The sequence below is a fragment of the Sesamum indicum genome, linkage group LG9 (genome assembly GCF_026168435.1).
Source record: "Sesamum indicum cultivar Baizhima isolate 11 linkage group LG9, ASM2616843v1, whole genome shotgun sequence".
NCBI classification, from domain to species: domain Eukaryota; kingdom Viridiplantae; phylum Streptophyta; class Magnoliopsida; order Lamiales; family Pedaliaceae; genus Sesamum; species Sesamum indicum.
In genome coordinates this window covers 23,164,383-23,186,601 of record NC_142665.1, presented here as the reverse complement: position 1 = coordinate 23,186,601, position 22,219 = coordinate 23,164,383, and the positions used below count along the sequence as shown (strand labels likewise).

General features: G+C 33.9%; 5 protein-coding genes across 6 annotated transcripts; 3 read left to right on the top strand and 2 right to left on the bottom strand.

The window, feature by feature from the left end:
- Positions 1-915: 915 nt before the first annotated feature.
- LOC105177688 (geraniol 8-hydroxylase) lies at positions 916-2,939 on the bottom strand. The gene is made up of 2 exons (XM_011100924.3): positions 1,992-2,939; positions 916-1,602 (listed from the first exon to the last, which is right to left on the bottom strand). Exons 1-2 carry the CDS (start codon positions 2,868-2,870, stop codon positions 997-999), a joined length of 1,485 nt encoding a protein of 494 aa, XP_011099226.1. The 5' UTR covers positions 2,871-2,939; the 3' UTR covers positions 916-996.
- A 508-nt stretch (positions 2,940-3,447) lies between these two features.
- On the top strand, positions 3,448-4,914 carry LOC105177689 (salicylic acid-binding protein 2). The gene is made up of 2 exons (XM_011100925.3): positions 3,448-3,931; positions 4,384-4,914. The coding sequence occupies exons 1-2, from the start codon at positions 3,482-3,484 to the stop codon at positions 4,795-4,797; spliced, it is 864 nt and encodes a 287-aa protein (XP_011099227.1). The 5' UTR covers positions 3,448-3,481; the 3' UTR covers positions 4,798-4,914.
- A 2,526-nt stretch (positions 4,915-7,440) lies between these two features.
- LOC105177690 (salicylic acid-binding protein 2) lies at positions 7,441-10,068 on the top strand. The gene is made up of 3 exons (XM_011100926.3): positions 7,441-7,895; positions 9,428-9,565; positions 9,648-10,068. The coding sequence occupies exons 1-3, from the start codon at positions 7,524-7,526 to the stop codon at positions 9,930-9,932; spliced, it is 795 nt and encodes a 264-aa protein (XP_011099228.1). The 5' UTR covers positions 7,441-7,523; the 3' UTR covers positions 9,933-10,068.
- Positions 10,069-12,267: 2,199 nt separating this feature from the next.
- LOC105177692 (methyl jasmonate esterase 1) lies at positions 12,268-14,414 on the bottom strand. 2 transcript variants are annotated; one of them, XM_020698979.2, is made up of 3 exons: positions 13,822-14,414; positions 12,999-13,114; positions 12,268-12,593 (listed from the first exon to the last, which is right to left on the bottom strand). In XM_020698979.2, the coding sequence occupies exons 1-3, from the start codon at positions 14,282-14,284 to the stop codon at positions 12,306-12,308; spliced, it is 867 nt and encodes a 288-aa protein (XP_020554638.1). In that variant the 5' UTR covers positions 14,285-14,414; the 3' UTR covers positions 12,268-12,305. The 2 variants fall into 2 exon arrangements, with proteins under 2 accessions (XP_020554638.1, XP_088740634.1); XM_088884508.1 differs by having other exon boundaries at positions 12,398-12,593; positions 12,999-13,101; positions 13,829-14,379.
- A 1,117-nt stretch (positions 14,415-15,531) lies between these two features.
- LOC105177693 (salicylic acid-binding protein 2) lies at positions 15,532-17,495 on the top strand. Its single transcript, XM_011100928.3, has 3 exons — positions 15,532-16,010; positions 16,841-16,978; positions 17,079-17,495. Exons 1-3 carry the CDS (start codon positions 15,639-15,641, stop codon positions 17,361-17,363), a joined length of 795 nt encoding a protein of 264 aa, XP_011099230.1. The 5' UTR covers positions 15,532-15,638; the 3' UTR covers positions 17,364-17,495.
- Positions 17,496-22,219: the final 4,724 nt, after the last annotated feature.

The window sequence follows — 22,219 nt, the reverse complement described above, 5'->3', positions numbered from 1 at the left end:
CCAAAATAATTAGTAGTGTGGAATTGTATTTAAGGCAATGCAATAGCAATAAATTTGAGTGTGAGGAAGGACCACAATGATCATTGTGGGCTCTCTCATCATCAGCAACGAAAAATGAAAAGAAAAGCAAAGTGTAGGACGGCCGAGTCTTAGGGATGGGCACCCCCTCGCTCTGGATAAGGTTCGTTTCAGTCTAAGGCTTCCTTTGCCGCATTAAGTGTAAAGGAAAAGTCAAAATGCACAAGTCAAAGGCAAAGTAAATATTTTTTTATTGTTCGAAAAAATAATTAAAGTCGTAAAACTTAAAGAAAATACAGAACTAAAATATTGTCTTATAAAGTTAAAGGACAAATATATTGATAAAAATGAGCCCCAATTTTACGAGTTCGCATGAGATTAATATGTATTTTTTCAGCGAAAAAGATGAACTCCGACAAAAAAGTTACAAAAGTTGAAAAAATATAAAAAATCAAAATACTAATTTAAAAAATTTTAAAAAGTAAATGCTAATAACCTATATTATAGGACAAAAATGCATTTAAAATATAATCCGGTAATTGGCATGATATTTCCTCGTCGAATATGTGGCGGCATCGACAATCAGTTGAAACCTGTCACAGTACCTTCACTGCATGGCAAAGTACCACCTCAACCATATGGGATGCAGACATCGAAAGAAACTAATCATATGGAATGGAGACTTTGAAAGAAACTAATCAATGTTAACATATTAATATTAAATAATAATTTTTTTATATTTATTTAAACTTTTAAATGTAGTCATCTATATTATATTAAAATTTAGTCAACAAAAAGCGTTTAAATCTCATTTCTCTTATTTTTATAAAATAAAAAATTTCACGTTGTAAGGTCTAATAATTTAAATTTTTACATGAAATGACGGTTTAACGTATATAACCAACAAAACCAAAGATAAATTTTTATTCCTTGTCTGGCTTTATCAATATTTTGACATCTGATACACATACAGAAATTTTAGAGTGGGAGGGGGACAGCCCGAAGGGGACGAGCCTTTTGCAACGTGATGCCAAACTTCTCGTCCATGTCCAGCTCCTTGGGTCCAATTCCATTCTCGAGCTTCCAATCAAACGAATTCAACAGCGATCCCAGCATGACGGGCACCATCCTGACAGCGAGAGGCAATCCAGGGCAAATCCTCCTCCCGGCGCCGAATGGAATCAGCTCAAAATCTCTTCCCCTCATATCTAATTCAGATTCCAGGAACCTCTCCGGTTTGAATTCCAGGGGATCCTTCCAGACGTCGGGGTCCCTGCCGATAGCCCAGGCGTTCACGAACACTTGCGAGTTCTTGGGGACTGTGTAGCCACACACCTCCACGTCCTGGTCCACCCTGCGTGGAATCAGGAACGGCACAGGCGGGTGGATTCTGAGAGTCTCCTTCACCATGCAGCGCAGATAAGGTAGGCGAGAGATGTCTGCTTCGTCTAATACTTTGCCTTTCCCGATTACTTCCTCAAGCTCAGCTTTGGCTTTCTTCACGGTCTCCGGATTCTTGAGCGCCTCCGCCATAGCCCACTCTAGGGTGCTCGAAGTTGTATCTGTTCCAGCAACAAATAGGTCCTGTCGCAAAGTCGAAGGATCAAGTGATTGAGAAATCCACAAATTAAAGAAATACTTTTGATCTGCAGGACATACTAGGGGAAGAAATAAAGATTGTTGGCTATATATTAAATGATAATGTCAGGAAGTACTCACTAACTCTGTAGTAATAAAAATTACATTAAGTATAAACGGTGACAATTAAGAGTAGTGACACATTTAATTTATGTTGTCTCGAGATTGTTAATATAATAAGAATACAAGACCACTTTCATACTGTATCCTTAATCTTTTGTTGTATTCGTTATTTCATAATTGTAGTAGTTAATCTTACCAGGTTGTAATTGTTAAAGAAAGTGTGAGACTAGTAAATTAAATATTTACAAGATTGCGTTGGGTTAAGGACAAACCAGGCACATGCGTTCGATGTGAACTCGGTCAATCTCTTCGGGGTTCTCTTTGCTGGTGGCGAGGAGGATATCAATGACATCACTGTTTCCAGCATTCTGAGTCTTTCCTTTTTCCAACCTTTCATTGATCAAACCACTGAAAAGATCAATCACCTTCCCGAAATGAATAGTCATGCGTCGCCGTATTCCTTGTGGGTCCAACTTCTCAAGCATAGGAAAGAAATCCACCAGGTTGGGCTTGCCCGCCTCCACCATGATGTTCCACACGAGGTCTTTGAATTCTTTCGCGGAATCCGAAAAAGGGTCAGTTAAATCCTTGGAGAAAATGGTGTTGGACAGCAAATTCAAGGACGTCCGGAAAGCCGCGCGGCCGACATCCACCGGTTCACCTGTCTGACTATTTTTCCGGCAATAAGCGATGAGCTCCTGCACCTTTCTACATCTGAGGTGCTGGTTGGCATCGAGGCGGCTGCCAGAAAATATGTTGGAGTTCAACACTTTCCGGAGGCTGCGCCACCTAGACGCCACGGGGAGCCAGACGACGGAGTACTTGAACTGGTCGTGGGCATGGATGGCATCCGGGATAGTCCGGCTGGAAAAAACAAGATCCTGCTTTTGCAAGACTTCCTTAGCCATGGCAGCGGAGGAAACCACCACCGTGTTTATGAAGCCAAGGCGGAGGCACATGAGGGGGCCATGGGTCTTGGCAAGCTTGGCGAGGGATTGGTGGGGCTGATCTCCAAGCAAGTGGAGGCTGCCAATGAGGGGCAGTGGCGTCGGCCCCGGCGGAAGCTTTTTGGCCCTGGCGGAAAGCGTTTGGAGGCCATGGACCAAGACGAGGGTAAACAATAATCCTAGAACAATTGTGAGGAAATCCATTGGTGTGGAGACTGGCGAATGGTTCGTGTTTGTTTATACCTGAGGATGCCGTGCTCGTGGTGCGCGAGATGCCATATAAAATTCAGAAATAAGTTGAATCTGCGCAAGTATAAAGACAAACATAGTTACGTGAATAATCCGTTGCTGAAAGATAATTCCAAATTTGTGCTTGCAGCTCTTGAGAAGAAAAATTAATAATATATCTCAAGTAGAGGCCAGACAGCACTGGCAGTAGCATAGCAGACAGCAGTGATAAACTGTGATACCTGATTTAATTTCTGCTTCAATGTAATCCACACACGTCACGCTTTTGCAGCTACTACTCGGTCCAAGCGTTTAATTTCTGCTTCAATGTAATCCACACACGTCACGTCTGTGGCTACTCATCGTCCTTCTCTACTTGTATTCTGTAAACATGGGTGCTAAATGTTAAAACTGCTGTTATCGCTCAGTGCCCTCGTGGGCAGTGAGGAACTCCGATGCCGAACCTCGTGTCCCACGTTAACCTTTAAAAAATTCCGCCGAGAAAGGCACATTTGCACTTATACCAATGGCACACAATTCTATCTTTGATGTTGTGGTCAGAGTGACTCCCAATAAGCTCCCTGAACATGATCACTATAAAACTGCCACTGCACAGGACCGCGAAATGTACCATTCCATTCTCCCAAAACAAGTTTAGAACGAGGATGGCTGCAGCGGCGAAGTCAAAGCATTTCGTAGCGGTGCATGGCGTCGGCCATGGGGCTTGGGTGTACTACAAGCTGAAGCCACGCGTCGAGGCTGCCGGGTACCAGTTCACCCCCGTCAGCCTGGCGGCTGCAGGTAACAATGGGAAGAAGCTGGAAGAGGTTCGGTCTTTGCATGATTACACCACGCCGTTGTTGGAGGTTTTGGCGGCCGTCCCGGAGGGAGAGAAGGTGATACTCATTGGACACAGCGGCGGTGGATATGCAGCTGCCTACGGCATGGAGAAATACCCGGAGAAGATCTCTGTTGCTGTTTTCTTGAATGCGCTTATGCCTGATTCCAAAAACAAGCCTTCCTATGTTATTGACGAGGTACGTGAATATAATGTAGAGGAAGTTTCGGCACTCGTGTCTTATTTATATACATTAACATAACTGAAACAGTTAATTAAGATACTGTGAACATCTCATCATTTATTTTTACATACACAACACGCGGATATTATTACCATAATTCATTTCTACATTTAAAAATATATTATGCAGCTGTGCGGATATTTGTACATTTTAGTAAAAAATGTTCATTAAAATATAAGTAAAAAAATCTTACTGAAATCAAATTCGATCGAATCAAACGGTCACAGAGCAAATTTCATACATTCGCGATGTGATTGATCAATTTTCATGAACTGTTCACTAATAATGCAACGAATGTATTATATTTACTATATAATTGATTCAAGTCCAATCAAACTTGATCTGAATTAAAATTTCTCAATATAAATGTATAACAATTTTATTTGCTTGAAATTCTTGAAAATTAGTATCTAGCGAGGACTCCACCAGAAGCCTGGATGGACACCCAGTTCCCAACCTACGGTGATCCCCCAATCACAGCATTGGTGGTTGGACCCAAGTTCATCTCTGAGTCCCTTTACAACCTCTCCCCTCTTGAGGACCAAGCACTAGGGCACCTGTCTGTGAGGCCAGGCTCATTGTTCATGGAAGACTTAGCCACAATGGATAAGTTCTCAGATGAGAAATTCGGGTCTGTTCCTCGGGTTTATGTGATCGCAGCTGAGGACAAAACCATACCCCCATCTTTCCAGAAATGGCAGATTGAAAACAATCCAGTGGTGGAGGTGAAGGAGATCAAAGGTGCTGATCACATGCCTATGTTTACTCAGCCAGATGCACTCTGCAAGTGTCTGGTCGAGATTGCAGAAAAACATGGCTAAGTTTGCTGGTTTTTGAGTTTTGCTGCATCTTTTCCTTTGCCGTATTGCCCAAGTTTAAATAATAAATTCATGAGAGAATGTCCATTTTCTTATAAGTAAAATATTTATTTGTATCCAGACAGCGTCGTACCAAATGAGATGAGACCTCCATTTGATGGTTTGTACACGAGACACCACATACATTAAAAAATTTAATTTGTCCCTATATTAAAAAATATGGCAGTTTAAAATTATAATTATTTATTTTTTATTAACCATGATCAAATAAATTAATATAAAATTTTAAATCTTAACCATATGTAATTAATATATATATAGGAAAAAATGCAAGCAACCCCTTGTGATATAACAAATGAGCAAATTACCCTCTTATAAAAAAATAAATAGCGATTTGCTTTCTTGTATTTTTTAAAATACAACAATTTACCTCCCTATGATTTTTAAAATGAAGCAATTTATCTCCCTATTGGAGGTAAATTGCTTCTTCATTTTAAAAAGGATAGGGGGATAAATTATTATATTTTTTTCATAGGAGGGTAATGTGTTCATTTTCAATATCACATGAGAGTAAATCGCTATTCACCTTATATATATAATAGTTTTAGTTATTATCAACATATTTGTCGCAATGTGTAAATCATACTTTTATTTTGCTTGTAAAAATTACGGTTGATAATCACTGTGCACAATTGTTGTTAATTACTATTTATTATAATTTTTTTATTTTTAATTATAATAATAAATATGACAAAAGGTCGTCTTATTTTTGCAATACGATGTATATGCATAATAATTTATGTATTAATTTTTACGTGATTAAATCTTGAATTTTTACATTACAAACCAACTAGAATCTTAGCTGATGTTGGCACATCCTGATGGATTTTTGAGGTGCCTGATCGAATGGGAAAGTATGTGCTGGAAACCTATATTATACCCATATATATAATTATTGGTACATTTTTTTCTCGCGTCCAAAAATATAAATATTAATGAATATCAATTAGTCAAATTATTACAGTGATCGAATCTTATAAAGAGATTTAGTGACAAAGGTATTCCACTCATGAAATAATTGATAATTATTATGATAATCATCGCCCATTGACAGTTTTATTATCATAATATTTTTTAAGTGATAATTATGTTAATATTCTAATAAATTAAATAAATATTAATACAATAAAAAATAATAAAATAAATTATAGTAAACATGCATACTCACACCAAGTGAACCAATACCCACACGCCTAGTGGAACTCGAACTCATGACCGCAAACTTATTCATAGGCTCTCAATTGTAGCAATTGCAGTTTGACACCATGACCCCATTTGATTCACGTGTTAAGGTATAATAAGATTATTTATCATGCATAAACACACGTTTAATTCACAATACTTGACGGTATTAATACCAGACCCAATCTTAACAATCTTAACTTATGGGATAGTACACATCTCATCTAAGAGGTTGGATACACTATTCTATCGATTAGTCCATGGGGGGATTCAAAAGTTTCTTCCCTTAATGCCCTTACTCGTGAATCACATGCAATTTTGAAAAATGTACTTTCGATTATAATAAATATAATAAAGTTATAATACTTTAATTTTATTAACTTTTGCATTTGAGTTTAGTTATTAAATTTGAAAAAGAAGAATTTTTGCCATACTACATTTATAACATTTTTTTTTAAAAAATTTAAACCTTTGTTCTATTTTTTTTTTATTAATGCCTATTTTGGGTTCCTGCTTAATAAGAATGTAGAAAGAAAAAACATTCCACAAAGATTATTATTTTAAAAATTGTATTTCACTAAATATTGAGATTTTTTGAACTTTTGTACAAAATTACTATTGGCTACAAAATTTTAATAGTTATGGACTAAAAAATTGTGATAAATATTTTCTATTGACAACATTAAATAAAACGATGCAAAAACATAGATTTTCCACACAAAAAAAAAGTTATTTACCATGATTTTTAGTCATTATAAATATTTTAGCCACTCTCGCAGTCGCAGATACCACGACCAACAACGATTGCATAACCATTGTCGACAATACCTATTTCCTACGACATTGCATTTTTGTGATGGTAGTTATTCACAAGCTTCAATATTAAAATAAAAATAACTTAAAATGAGTTTTGGTAATAAAAGTTTGCCGCTTTCTCTCGGGAAAAAAAATTGATATTCTAAACATCTTTTTACTTTTAATCATACTAATTATTTTTCCTTCAGCTCATCATAGTTTATTATCACATAAGATATCATACATATAATACGCTAAATCAAACACTATATTATGGATGATGAGATTAGTTATCCTTCCATTTTCCTTCCCATATAATCTTATCATATCTAATCCTATAAGACGAATCAAACTAGCCCCATTAGTACACTTACAAATTTCTGAATTAAACAAATCGTTTCTTTTTTCCTTTCCCCCCTGAAAAGATCAAAATAAATTACTTTATGAACAGAATATATTTGTTGAATTAATTAATAATTTTGATCATAATTGATCAACGTTAATCATAACTTTAGTTATGATAAAATATTATAGAGGATCTAACAACAAATCCTGGATGAAAGCAGCTTGTTATTGGCTATACATTAACTAATAGTACGCCAAAATAAAGACTATTACTTTCTCGCTTTCCTTGTCGCTATATACACCAATAATTAAGGTTGTGCATTTACTTGCACCAAAATTTCGTACTAATGGTAGGAGCAAAGCAACAAGTCCACGTGATCCTAGTCCATGGAGCCTGCCACGGGGCATGGTGTTGGTACAAGCTGAAGAAGCTGCTCGAGGCGGCCGGCCACCGTGTGACGGCCCTTGACCTTGCCGCCTCCGGCGTTGACAGGAGAAGTCTGCACGAGCTCCGGACATTTGCCGACTACTCGCAGCCGCTATTGGACCTGATGGCCTCAATTCCGCCGGAGGAGAAGGTGGTTCTGGTCGGACACAGTCTTGGTGGAATAAATCTGGGCCTTACGATGAACATGTACCCTGAGAAGATTAAAGTTGCTGTTTTCCTAGCAGCTTTCATGCCTGACAGCATTCATGCACCATCTTACGTTTTGGACCAGGTAACACTTAATTTTTGGTACTTAATTGAAGATAAACTTTAATAATTGATTTGCGTGGACGTAATGAATAAATCATTTCAAAGCTTTATTAATATGGAAGAAATTTTAGTGTTGTCTATAATTTTATTGACTATAAATTAAAATCGTAGTAATTAATGGTTATTAATATGATTATATGAAAATCGATTTAAAATTTTAGATTATTCACTATGAATATTATTTTTGTCATGGCTACAAACACATTAAGTCGTAGCAAATGTGTTTGTTTGGTTTTTAGTCATGTCAAATATTTTAGACACACTCGCAAAAACTACGTCAACAATTGTTGTGTGGCTGTAGTTAATGACTATTTACCGCAATTATTTCTTTTTTACCATAACAATTAGGCATCACTATAAAACATTAAAGTATCAGAAATGAGATATTTTATTTCTAAAACTATGATTCCGTTGCTAAAAATATAGCAACAAAAGAAAATCCATCGCGGCACTCTATGACTGAACGGGAATGGTCGTCGAACCTTGTTTAATGACGTCAGATCAAGTAAAATTGAGAGGAATCTAAGATAGTCTTCAAATATACAAGAACATCATCATAATGTTTAAATTTATTTTTAGAGTGTTTTGTTTTGTGAGCATAGCATAAGAAAAATATAAATAAATATGTGTTATAAAATAGTATATATATTTAAATTTATTTTTTAAAATAATATAAAATATTTTAATATTATATTTTATTTTTTTACAGACTAATCCCTGTTCATTTCAAACCATATATATATATATATATTATATCATAAAAAATTCATCCAACATTTGTTATGTTTCGCTCATTAAAAAGATGAGCTGAAAATGAAAACAAACACATCCATTTTTTTATAAAAATATTGTATCAAATATTTGCTAACTCAATTTGTAAAAATTTAACTAGTAAATATTGAAAAAGGTAATGGGATTTTAATTTATTTTTAAATTTTCAACAACATACATCAATTTCGATCACTTTTAATTATAAAATGATCATGATAATTACCGAAATCTTATAAGTCTAGATATTATATTATTCAAATATTTTAGCAACATGTTTTTAGAATAATATGCAGTGTTTTGTAACTTATTTCATATAAACCTAACAGTACTCTCACTACAAAAAAGAGAAAGAAGCAAATATTATTTCTCATATTATAAAATAATCCTTACTATCCACACAATCAAACAAAATCAATATAAAAACTCAAATTTGACCACATCTATTTAATATTTGCAGTAATTTTTGTCTGTGAAATAACAATTGATATATAGCCATTACACAACAGTATTTAATTAGTACTTGAGTTTGAATGTACTGAATGAAGAAGTCATGTAGCGAAGTTTACCCTTCTCACAAGTGGAGATAAGTAACGACAAAAGAATACCCGAAATTGCATAAATTAAAAAAATACATGACGAGAATGCTACTTTATAAAATTAAAAGATTTGAAAATTACCGCACAAAAAATACTTGTTTAATTGATATTCCTTTGTAATGCCAAGTACTTGGAGAGAACTCCAGCTAATGAGTGGTTAGACACCGAGTTCAAACCCTATGGCCCCCGGGAGGAGAACCTAACATCAATGCTCTTCGGCCCCAACTTCATCTCCTCCAAACTTTACAACATGTGTTCTCCGCAGGTACATTCGATTCATTTGTCCACATATATAATATCCTATGCATGTCAATTATTACAACCGACCAACAACTGTGGTTTGGCAGGATGTGGAATTAGCAAATATGTTGGTCAGGCCAAGTTCTTTATTTCTTGAAGATTTGTCAAAGAAGAGTGCATTCTCAAAAGAAGGGTTTGGATCAGTGAAGAGGGTTTACATAGTGTGCCCGGAGGATATGGGCATTCCCCTGAATTTCCAGCGCTGGCTAGTTGCGACCATTGGAGTGGACCAAGTGAAGGAAATAGAGAACGCTGATCACATGGCTATGCTCTCAAAGCCCCAACAGCTTTCCCAATGTCTACTTGAGATTATTGCAAACTATTATGTCTAGTTCCTACTAAAACTGTGCCTTTTCCAATTCCCAGAATTAATTATGGTTGTCATGATTTGTCAATGGCTATATATAATTGCAAGTACTGTACTACTGTTTGTTTTTTTTCAAAATAAACTAACTCTCTCAGCTCTCAGCTCTCCGTAATAATTATCGTCAAAAGGATTTTGTCTTGCTTCTCATTGCACGCTTTGTCTGCCAAAACATGTGCAGGGAATATTTTGAAAATCGAAAAAATTATTGGATTATTAAATCACTAATTCGATGGATTGAACCACATTGAGAAAAATAGACTCCAATTATATTATATATATGCATTAATATAAAAACATATTTACATTCATTAATTAAGATAAAAAATAAAATATGTTTAAATAAACTAATATATATACATACATATAGGGATAAATGCATTTTTAGCTTTCAAATATAGTCATTAATACAAATTTTTTCTCCTAAAATAATTTAGGATTGCAATCTAATATTTGTCATTCTGTTAACTTTTTCGTTAAACTTAATGAAAAATTTTATTTAATATGAAAAGAATTATTATTTTCCTCCCATTGTGTGTTTTTTTTTTAAGTCGTAATCCAATGCACTCATTTTTCATATTTTTCTTCAAACTTTAAACGAGAAAAAATTAAAAAAATTAAGCAATAAATTTTTTATATAATCTTAACAAAAAATTATCAATAAATTTTATAAAATAGCTACTTTTTTTTTTGTTTATTCTCTTTTGAAGTTTGAAGAAAAATAGAAAAAATAGATGCAGTGGTTTACAACTTGAAAAACACCACAAAATGAAAGAAAAAATAATAATTTTTTCCACTTTAAATGAAATTTCCATTAAATTTAATGAAAAAGTTAACAAAATGACCAAAAATGCCAAAAAAAATTAAAATTTGAAAACCAAAATTATAATTTTAAATTATTTGAGTACGTTCTTCTTTTCATTATATCTTTCTTTTTTTAAAAAAAAAATATAAGCCGAGTTGGCTGATTTTGGCGATTTTTTCGATTTTTGACCGATTCATACCGGTTTGATCATTCTAAATTTTATACACATACTCGAATAGGCATTGGGGCCCGGCTCCTGGTCTAACTAGCCGGTCTAGTCCAGATTTAAAAACACTGTGTGCAAGTTTATTTGCTTGTCTGAATACTTGGAAGCACCTCTATTGTCCAAAAAACCTTGGCAGGATTTTGACCGGCATAAATTTTTCAACTGAATGATTGTACTAAATTGTACCTGGTGTTGTTCTTTATCATATCACATAGGACTAAATGCAATTTCTGCCTTATATTCTTTTAATTTTGTAACTCAGAGGGTGGTCACTTTTATCTTGTATAATTTATTTTTGCAGTTAAGTGCTGTAATTTTAAATTTTGACAATCTTAATTCTTTTTCGGCTAAATTGGATGAAAATTGCAGGCAACTTAATTAAATTGGGAATTCCAGCGACAAAGAACTACAATTAACAAAAGTAAAGTTATAAGACTAGAAAAATTAATTTGCGTATGACAAAAAATGGCAACCCCTCGATATTACAGGACTAAAATTGTATATTTTCAGTACTCATTAGTATATATTAAGAAGTTATAAAATATAAGTTATAAAACATTGTTCTCAAAATTGAAGTTGAGGTGAAAAAATAATTCATTTGCAAAAGTAATAAGAGAATATTCATTATATATGTAACAATATATAAAGTAAATCATATTACTAAGAGTTTTCAAAAAAAGAAGTATAAATTTCGTTAATGCATATAATGTCGTGAACAATTTAGTTTTGTAGCTTTGAAATTCAATTTTAGTCACTTTCTGCCGGAATTTTTAATTTAATTAGGCCATGTGCAAGTCACATGTCATTTTTCAACCATTTTGATAAAAAAGAATTAAAATTGTCAAATTTTTTAAATTACTAATTAAATTATGAAAATTAGTAAAAAATACAACCTCCTAAATTGCATTTTTCCCAACTACTATTACAATTATATTCCAATCTCACATTCTTATAGTTATAATGCCGCAATTTTAGAGATATCTCCGATACTGTTAATTACAAAAATTTCTTCATTAACTCGTGGATATTTTTTCCTTAATAGAATTAACCTAACAACACCTCCACCCCCAATGTGTTCCAATCTCACATTCTTATAGTTGTCAATGTCGCAATTTTACAGAAATCTACGACACATTTAATTATGAATTTTTTGGTTTATCTGATGAATTTCTTTTCTTAATAGAATTGACCCCTCGCCACCCCCCCCCCCCCCAACACCAAAGAAAAATGGAATAATAACAATACCAATAACAAGTATTCATAACGAGCCCATCGATCTCAACTGAGGTACTATATTAATCAACAAACATTCAACAATATTTGACGGCTAAATCTAGCAAGCAGGCACATAATTCTTGAGCTTTAGAAAACATAACCATGTGATCTGCACTGGAGATCACCTCCACCTCATCGGTTGGACTATTCTCAATCATCCACTCCTGAAAACCCTGCTTTAGTACATTATCTCGTCCGCACACCACATAAGCACGTCGAACCAAACCGTACTTCTCTTTCGACACAGCAACTAATTCCGTCGACGAATACAATTCAGCAAATAAGCCTACTGGTCTCACCAACAAGGTTGCAAGACTCAAATCCTGTTTCAGTTTTTATTGTTAGCACTCACCAAAAAAAAAAAAAAAAATTCCGTGATAAGCGTGAAATGTTAATTTCATGTCATCTCATTAATTAATTTGTAGTTACTCAAAATGGGTTTGATGCAATTTACCCCCTATGATATTGCAAAATTAGCAAATTACCTCCTATGAAAAAAATAAAAAGTTTATTCCACTGTGTTTTTTAAAATGAAGCAATATATGCCCTCTAATGCAATTTACCTCCCTAGACAGGGTAAATTGCTTCATTTTAAAAAATACAAGAGGATAAATTATTGTATTTTAAAAAATATAGAGATTAAAAATCGTACTATTGTAAGTGATAATATTTTCCTACGATAATTGTCAATGAATTAAATAATCAATAGAATAATTAATATTGCTAACCTCTGGAGGAGAAAGTTGATATAATTGTGAGGCCATGTACTTGGGACCAAAGAGAAGGGAGGTTGGAGGTTTGTCGTCTCCGTTGGCAAATGTGTCTCTGGTACTGTGGATTTCCCAAAATTAATAATAATATGTCAAAGATATGGAGGGCTCAAAATCAATTTAGTTCTGCACCAACTGAAAACAAATTAAATGCATATTCATTACCAAATTAAATACAAAATGATTGCACAAATATTTCTTTCTTGATAATTATTAATTTTCTGGAAAAAAAAGTGTAGAAGATTAAAGAAATGAAAAACAATTTGACATATATTCATGGGATAATTACATTCTCATTCCCTAAAGTATGGTGTAATGACACGTAAACTCCGTGTGATATATGAAATTACATCTAGCACTTCTAAGACCTATTTCCGTCTAACAAATTAGTCCCTCCGTTAGTCAAAATTCGTCAAATTTGTTGATACTAACAAAAAAAAATCATATGTTTTCATGCGTTAATGCATATGAGGAGGTATATTTTCACCGTTATAAAGATAATTTAGTTCGAAAAAAATTATTTGACCTACAATACTCAATCAAAGGTACATATCAATTTTCATTCTTGTTACTATCAATAAATTTAGTGAACTTTGACTAAAAGGGGAGACTTATTTGTTAAATGAAAGCAAACTTTAGAGGTGTTAGATGTAATTTATAAAACATAGAGGTCCATATGTATTTATGCCTATATTCATATAAGATGAATGACAAAAGTACCCCGAACAAATAAAGATAATGGCATTAACATTTATATCGATCTCAACCACAACTTTAATGATGTTTACCTCGTCAACAACAGTTGAGACAGGGAAGTCAGGACCGGGCATGAAAGCTGTGGCAAAAACAGCAAGAGCAATTTTCTCTGGGAACTTCTCCATGGCAAGTGATATGCAAATTCCGCCCATGCTGTGGCCTACAAGAACCACCTTCTCATCCGTGGCCAAAGCCATCATGAACTCCATCAGCGGCTGGTAGTAATCAGAGATGGACGTCAGCTCTTCCACACGTTTAGGATTAGCTCCAGCAGCCGCCATGTCGAGGGCAGTTACGCGGTGGCCATCCGATCTCAGCTTCGTCATGACTTTGTACCAGCACCATGCGCCATGGCATGCACCATGAACCAACACAAAGTGCTGTTGTTTATCGCCTAATTGTTCGGCCATTTTGATTGCTGTCTCATCACTGGTCCACTTATTACATAGAGATTTTGACACAACAATGAACACATCAATGGTATTCATAATTGAAACCTAACCTTCATTGTCCTTGTTAGGCAAAAACCCCCACCGCCTTTATTTTGCATTTATTATTTGGCCGACATTTACAAATTTCGTTTTCTCTGTTTTTCATTTGAGGGTCAGGAAAATGTCTCAGCAAAAAAAATCCTTGTTTTCTTGGAGAAACATGAAACGGAAACGATAGAATTTCAAAGATTATTCCAAACTATTAATTTCATCATTATAAAAGTCGTTACACGGCACTATTGTATCCATGAATTTGTGGACTTGAAGCACGTGGAGTTCTGCAATTTTTTCTTCACTTTGCGTGCAAGAGAGAGTTGATACACGGATTCGTGGACGTGAAGCACACGTGGAGTTCTGCAATTTTGTCTTCCCTTTTGCGTGCAAGAGAGGGTTAGAGAGAGCTATTTCTTTTTTTATTTTCTAAAAAAATTTAGCAAGGCTAAAATAAAATGTCTACTTCACCGTTTGGGGACTACATAATTATTTCAATTTTAAAGGGGTATTTGTAATTTTTCAAAGAACAAAGAGATACTTGTAATTATGCCAAATTTAAGTGGTTAATTTACCCTTAGATAATATAAATCAAAATACCAGATTTTAGTATCATCTCAGACGAAAATATGATACATTGACTAACAATTCTTATATATGGTTAATTTTAAAATAAATGCATTTTATTCTAGTGGATATTGAAATTATAACGATAAAATTCATATACATTTATTAAATATTTATATATATAAAAAATACTACCAAAATATGAGATATTAAACAATTATTCTAATTTATGATGAATTTTAAATATTTATTTACAAAAAAGTATCAAAACTTAATTGTTTAATCTAACTTTAGCCGTTAAATTAAGACATCATTGATAAAATTGTAGATGTCATTAATTTTCTTAGAATGTCTGTAAAATACTAAAATTAACCATTTCTTTTCTAACTTTTTAACTAAAAACAAGTTATTTTTAGGTTGTTTGATTAAAAAAAGCAAAAAATGAGTGCAAGTTAGAGAATGATTCTAACTGCTTTTGATGTTTTTCAAAGTGATGCCAAATTCACTCACACAAAATATCCCCTTTAGATTTTTTACTTCTCACTGCTTTCTGCAAATGCTTACTCACTTTCACGTCTTGCACATTGAATGAACTATTATTATTACATCTCTACTCACTCCAAATTATGTACTCCAAAAAAAAATCTCATATCAATTAAATTCATTCAACCTAATATTTTTCAAAGTTGAAAGCAGCCACAAACATTATTTGTCACTTGTCTTTTGCACTATATATACACAACAAAAGATGTCCCATGTGCATTATACTTAATTGCACAAACATTTCTTATTAATGGCAGATGCAGAGCAACAGGTTCATATTGTTCTAGTACATGGCCTCTGCCATGGGGCTTGGTGTTGGTACAAGCTGCAGCCGCTGCTCGAGGCGGCCGGCCACCGCGTGACGGTCCTTGACCTCGCCGCCTCCGGAATTGACAGGAGAAATGTGGAGGATCTCCGCACATTTATCGACTACTCGCAGCCGCTACTGGACCTGATGGCCTCAATTCCGCCGGAGGAGAAGGTGCTTCTGGTGGGTCACAGTCTCGGTGGAATGAATCTGGCCTTTGCAATGGACATGTACCCTGAGAAGATTAAGGTTGCTGTTTTCCTAACAGCTCTAATGCCTGATACCACAAATAAACCATCCTACGTTCCGGAACAGGTAAATCTTTTCAATAATAAATCTTGAATTTCTGGTATGAAACAAATAATATAAATCTTTACACATGTAGAGTACATATATTATTAATTTTATGTAAATATTAAGTAAATTATGATTATTAAGCACAACAGGAAATATTAAGATAATTTTATGATTATTAATAATATTATGTAAATAATAATATTATTTGAAATGTTAGCCTAATATTGTTATTATTGACATTATTATGTAAATTATCATCTAAATTAAAAGACATTCAAAAAATACACAACTATATAATAAATTACATAGATTACAGAAAAAATTTCCCCTGCCGTCACCCAAATCTACCCTACCCAATTTAACTTTGCCCAATTAATAATACATTAATTTTCTTACGTTTTATGTATTTATTCTCTTCCTCATTAACTTATCTATTTTTAGTGTAACAGAAATTTAGTAGCAGTAGTACCGATTAGAAAGATCTCATCAAATTTTCTGAAACTTGATATTTAGGACAAAGATAATAACCACCACTCGATAGAAGAAGATATCCTGAAGAGGGACCATCAATTGTACTAACTTGACACTCGACACTGAGATCAAATCAACAATAAAAGGCATTAATGGTGTACCAATTACGGATTTGCATTTTTTTGTTTGGAAAAAATAAAAATTGTACAAAAATAAGTTTGTAGTATGATTTGGGTTGTTACAATTAGGCTAAGCTGGTGATAAATTTAGAAAAAGAATTCCGTCTTTTATTTATTTACACACATATACAAATTATTTGAATCTCTAAATTTCATAAAATTCGATTTATATATCTTCCCCTTTTGATCAATCCGAAGGTGTTGGCGGGAATTACACCAGAAGAGTGGCTAGACACTGAGTTCAAATCTTTCGGTCCCCCGGAGGACAATCTAACTTCACTCCTTTTTGGCCCCAACTACATCGCCACCATTCTTTACCCACTATCTCCTGCCGAGGTACATCTCGAATGTTTGTTCCACATATAATGTATATGTATATGACATGCTGGTAATGTTAATGATTAAATTCGAAAAATATTACAATGATGTGTGGCAGGATGTGGCATTAGCAAATACGCTGGTCAGGCCAACCTCTCTATTTCTTCAAGATTTGTCCAACAGGAATCCATTCTCAAAAGAAGGGTATGGATCCGTGAAGAGGGTTTTCATACAGTGCCTGCAGGATAAGGCCATTCCCATAGAGTTTCAGCGCTGGGAAATTCAGAACTTTGCACCGGACCAAGTGAAGGAAATAGACACCTCTGATCACATGGTTATGATCTCAAGCCCCCAAGACCTTTCCCAGAGTCTACTTGAGATTATTGCAGATTATTATGCTTAAATATTGATTATTTTTCCTACTAAAATTGCTTTTGATAAATAATGGATGTCCTCTGTGGACATTGCTTCGTGCAACTCATGTACTACTGTCAGATTTTGAGAATAAATTCAAATAAATATTCTCTTTTTTAAATATTATGTTGTCAAATTGAAAGTCACGCAACAATCCAATCATGTCCAATCAATCTATTCAAATCGTTATATATCATAATTAGTACTGATGTCAGCAATAATATTTGAGAGCTAATTCTTATGGACAAACACTTAATCCTTGGGGTTTAGCTACAAAACATAACCATATGTGATCTGCTCCAAGTCTCGGTCAGATTATTGCTGATTTTACGCTTAATTCGTTCCTTCCTCTACTTAATCTGCTTTCGGTAATTAATTTCTTTCTCGAATTTACTACGGATGTCTACGGCTATTAATGCTCCGTGTCCGTCCAATTCATGTGGTACTGTTTGTTTGTGGGAATAAAATAAACTTGTCTCTTTTTCTTTTCCAAGTACTATGTTGTCTTGTCAAATGGAAGCCACATCCGAATCTAGTAGTCATAATGAATCAATCGGTTCAAATCGTACTTTTAATTAAGATCAGCAATATTTGACACCTAATTCTTGTAGACAAACCCTAATTAATTCTTGATGTTTAACTGGAAAAAAGTACATAACCATGTGATTTGCTCCAGCTTCACTTCATCATTCCGCTGATTCTCGATCGGATCAAATCTTGTTTCTTTCTTTTACTTTATTCAATTTATATTGTTACGTGTTGAAACTATTTTTCAAAATAAATATTATGCCATCCTTAGATATGTAATGTGCGTATATTGAATAGAGAAATTAAAATAAAATTTGCCAAGTCAATCTGACTCTCAATTATCCACTTGTCTATATCTAATTTTGGGATAGTTTTGGACTTTTAAATGGACCCCAATTAGGTCAATTTATAAACCAGACCCAACCCATAATATGGCCTAGTTGAGGCTATTCACCTCGACCACACAACTTTTATTACCCATATTTTATTGCAAGGGTGACTAAAATATTTATTATAACTAAACTATGACAAATATTTTGCCCATGACTAAGAGCCACGACGAATATTTTTTTCATGATGAATAAAGTAAGTTTTTGCATTGATTTTCTTGAATCTTGATTAATAATGATCATTTATCATGATTTTTAGTTCATAACAATTAAATATACAGACAATAGTAAATTTTTTCTAGTAGTACACACTTTAGTGCAATGAGTGTGAAATGGTCTTATTTATTGATGCTTTTACCCTATTTTACACTCAAATTGACAATTATACCATTTTTTATAATATATGGGGAATCCTTTTTATTTCTTAAAGTTTGAAGGTTGTTTTGTCATTTTCTTTTTTTCAATTCTCCCCCAATAAAATATTAATATACTAAAATTAAAATTTACAAATAAAAAAATTGGAAAATTATACTATACAAAATTATTTTTTTCTAATATAATGTAAATTAAAAAATTAAATTAAAATGCAATACAATATTAGTATACTATAATTCAATCCTCAAATTTAAACATCTATATGAATATAAATTTTATTCAATTATAATATACATTATTAATTAATTTAAATTATTATTTAGTTGAATATATTAAATAAATTACATTATTTAATATAAATAGTATTTAAATTTAAATTTTAGAAATTTATCATTTTTATATAAATATTCAATTTTTAATTTAATTATTTTTATTTTTTTATTTAATTTATTAAAAACTTAAAAAAATCTGGTTGATGGCAGAAAACAGTCGCTGTCACCCAAATCTTCCCTGCGCAACCGCCGGGACACGACAATCACCCAAAATTCCCTCCACTATCGCCCAAATCTACCTTAGGCGACGGCTACCCAGTTTAATTTCGCCAAATTAAGTATACATAATTCTCCATTGTAAACTTCGGGTGTTTCTTAATTTTGTATTTATTTTCTTCCCCAATGACTTATTTAATTTTAGTGTAACGGGAATTTAATAGCAGTAGTACCGATTAAAAAGGTCATGTAAAATTTTCTGGAATTTGTTCAAAGTTTAGGCCGAAACGTACGTGGATTTTGAAGGTGGACCTGCAAAAAATGTTTTAGCACTTTAATGTCCATATTAATATTTGATTTTAAATTAAATAAAATCAATAAATAAATAAATATGATTCAAAGTCGAGATATGGTGATTAAAATTGATGAAAAGAACAAGAATACATGATAATTTGCTTGTAAAATGCTTAAAGAGTGATAGGAGTGTGAGAGAGGTGTTCCCCATATGTAGGACTAGATCTGTACTTATAGAGGGAGCACCCCCGTCCGTATGGGATGTATCCCACTCCCGAGAATTTTGTGGAAACTGGTTCGGATGGTTGCAATAAGGGATAAATCAACTTTATCCGTAGCTAGGAGTGCTTTAATAGAAGTCATTTTTATCTTGGAAAACTCCTTGCTGTGAGGAGTCCCTCCTTGCTCACGTGGGACTCCTAGGGCTATGTGATCTAAAGTGGTTGTTTAACCTAGGCCAACTAAATACCACAGTAGAGTGTGGGCTACCCATGTGTAGGCCTTTTTGGGCAGAATGTTTTGTCGGACTTTAATCATGGTCCAATCAGGGAATATCTTGGACCTCCTTCCTTCTTCCAAGGTTACTTGAGTTGTCTGGGCCTGCCTAGCTAGACTATAAATTGGGCCATCCTTGGCCTCGTAGGAGCGTTATGGGTGTGGGATGTCGGCCGCTCGGGGGTACCCTTGCACTTCGTTTTTTTCTTCTTTTTTTCGGCTGATTAGACCTCTTTGGATCAGCTTATTTTTATGCAAAAACACATTTTAATCTCTAAATTTCATAAAAATTCTTTATATTAATTGATATATCTTCCCTTTTGATCAATCCGAAGTAGTTAGTGGGAACTTCATCCGAAGAGTGGTTAGACAGAGTTCACTCTTCAGTTCCCCATAGGAGAATCTAACTTTATTGCTCTTTGGCCCCAACTACATCTCCACCATTCTTTACCCACAATCTCCTCCCGAGGTACATCCATCCGTTTGTTCCACATATAATGTATATATATTACATGCCTATAATGTAAATGATTAAAATCGAAAAACATTACAATGATGTCTGGCAAGATGTGGCGTTAGCAAATATCTTTCTTCATAAAGAAAAATACTACTTGTATCATAGGATCCGCGCCCTTTTATTATTTTAGGTAGTGTCGCCCGACACAACCCGATCAGGACCCAATCGAGTGACCATAAAATCAAGTATGTCGATCATCTGACTACACTTAGTTGAAGATGGCGCCAAGTGGACCAAGCAAGTGGGTACATTTTTTTTTTTGGTGAATGTAAATTTCATTAACTAAAAATAATAGTAGTACATTACAGTGTTCATGAGTTGGTTTCTCCCGTAACAGACCACGGGATACGCCATAGTATGTATAATGCACATGTTCTAATCGAGCAAGTGGTTACATTTGATCCTATAAATCATTCATTGCTTCATTTAGGATAAGACACATTTACTGCAGTTCATTAGCATTAAATATTTCAGTTTAAATTATTTTATCTTGATTTCAAACTGACTTAAGTATTAAAGGATTTTAGTTGGGGATTTCCCAACATGCATAATGATTTTTTTTTTCTCATGATCCTTACATTATTCAGGTAACCTTAGAGAGATCTCAACATTTGATTGGGATCAGTCTAGATAGTGGTTGAAACGATGAAATTTCACTTAGATCAATGCACACTCACAAATGCAAGTGGTGAAGTGTTGGATTTTTCTTTCGAAGACAACCAAAACAATGGATGAAACATCCGTAACTCTAATCGCACCAAAAATTATGATTAATTATTTGAAGTTTTAATGGGGCATTTGTTTTTCATCTCAAACCCCAATTTCAAAATTCTAACTATTTTGTTTGTTTGTTTTGGCCATTCTCACTCTAATGACCCATTCTTTTTAGAAATGCAGGTCCAAACAACTATGAAAATACCATTTCCAGCATGATCTTTCCTATTTCTGCTACCTATAAGCTACACTCATTCCCCCTTTCACGTCGCATTTATTACCATCATTTCATAATAATAGTAACCAAATAGCTTCTTCTTCTCTCTTTGAACCCAAGTCCCGACTGGATGACCAAAGTCCTCATGTGGCTATACATTTTGTTGAACTCTTCCAAGTCAATGAATCCATCCTCTTCCGCCCGGAACTACATCATAGCCTCGGTGATAGTTGTGCTGCCTTCTCCGAGGACTTTTAAAGCTTGCTTGTAAACGCCACCACTGGCGGCTAACTTGTCACCAAATAGGTTTGTGTGTGAAATCTGCAATAAGGGATCCAGATAGACCAGAACTGACAATTGCTTTAAAAGGGCACAATCTAGCATGGAAGCTTGAGCAAAAGAGCAAATAGAAAATTATAAGAAAAAAAAGAGTGAGAGAGATGGAGAGAGAGTGTGTACGGGTAAGTGGGAGAGCCGGGTGGTGGGGGTGTTGTTATGAGAAGAGTAAATACATGAGAAGACTTATGTCTTGTCATCCGTACTTTTGAAAAAATAATTTATTTTAAAAATTATATATAGACAATATCTATATATTGACTATTACAAAACTAAAATTCAAATAAATTTTCAATTTTCAATTTTCACACCTATAAATCTATGGTTGAAAAACATATAATTTAATATTTTCATCTCTTTGAAAATGTTAATAATAAAAATGAAAAGAAAACCAAATACACCATAAACCATCAACATTTTCTCAAACACTTGAAAAATACATCCAGCTTTTATTTTGCATCATTTAAGGTTCGTTATCTCCATCCACGAATG

Coding starts and splice junctions, on each gene's coding strand:
- LOC105177688 (XM_011100924.3), bottom strand. CDS start 2,870: ATGGATTTCCTCACAATTGTTCTAGGATTATTGTTTACCCTCGTCTTG. Junction 1,603..1,991: donor ACATCGAACGCATGTGCCTG/GTTTGTCCTTAA, acceptor ACTTTGCGACAG/GACCTATTTGTTGCTGGAAC.
- LOC105177689 (XM_011100925.3), top strand. CDS start 3,482: ATGATCACTATAAAACTGCCACTGCACAGGACCGCGAAATGTACCATT. Junction 3,932..4,383: donor CTTCCTATGTTATTGACGAG/GTACGTGAATAT, acceptor CTTGAAAATTAG/TATCTAGCGAGGACTCCACC.
- LOC105177690 (XM_011100926.3), top strand. CDS start 7,524: ATGGTAGGAGCAAAGCAACAAGTCCACGTGATCCTAGTCCATGGAGCC. Junction 7,896..9,427: donor CATCTTACGTTTTGGACCAG/GTAACACTTAAT, acceptor TGTAATGCCAAG/TACTTGGAGAGAACTCCAGC. Junction 9,566..9,647: donor ACAACATGTGTTCTCCGCAG/GTACATTCGATT, acceptor GTGGTTTGGCAG/GATGTGGAATTAGCAAATAT.
- LOC105177692 (XM_020698979.2), bottom strand. CDS start 14,284: ATGAATACCATTGATGTGTTCATTGTTGTGTCAAAATCTCTATGTAAT. Junction 13,115..13,821: donor TGTTGTTGACGAGGTAAACA/TCATTAAAGTTG, acceptor ATTATTAATTTT/GGGAAATCCACAGTACCAGA. Junction 12,594..12,998: donor ATCAACTTTCTCCTCCAGAG/GTTAGCAATATT, acceptor AAACTGAAACAG/GATTTGAGTCTTGCAACCTT.
- LOC105177693 (XM_011100928.3), top strand. CDS start 15,639: ATGGCAGATGCAGAGCAACAGGTTCATATTGTTCTAGTACATGGCCTC. Junction 16,011..16,840: donor CATCCTACGTTCCGGAACAG/GTAAATCTTTTC, acceptor ATCAATCCGAAG/GTGTTGGCGGGAATTACACC. Junction 16,979..17,078: donor ACCCACTATCTCCTGCCGAG/GTACATCTCGAA, acceptor GATGTGTGGCAG/GATGTGGCATTAGCAAATAC.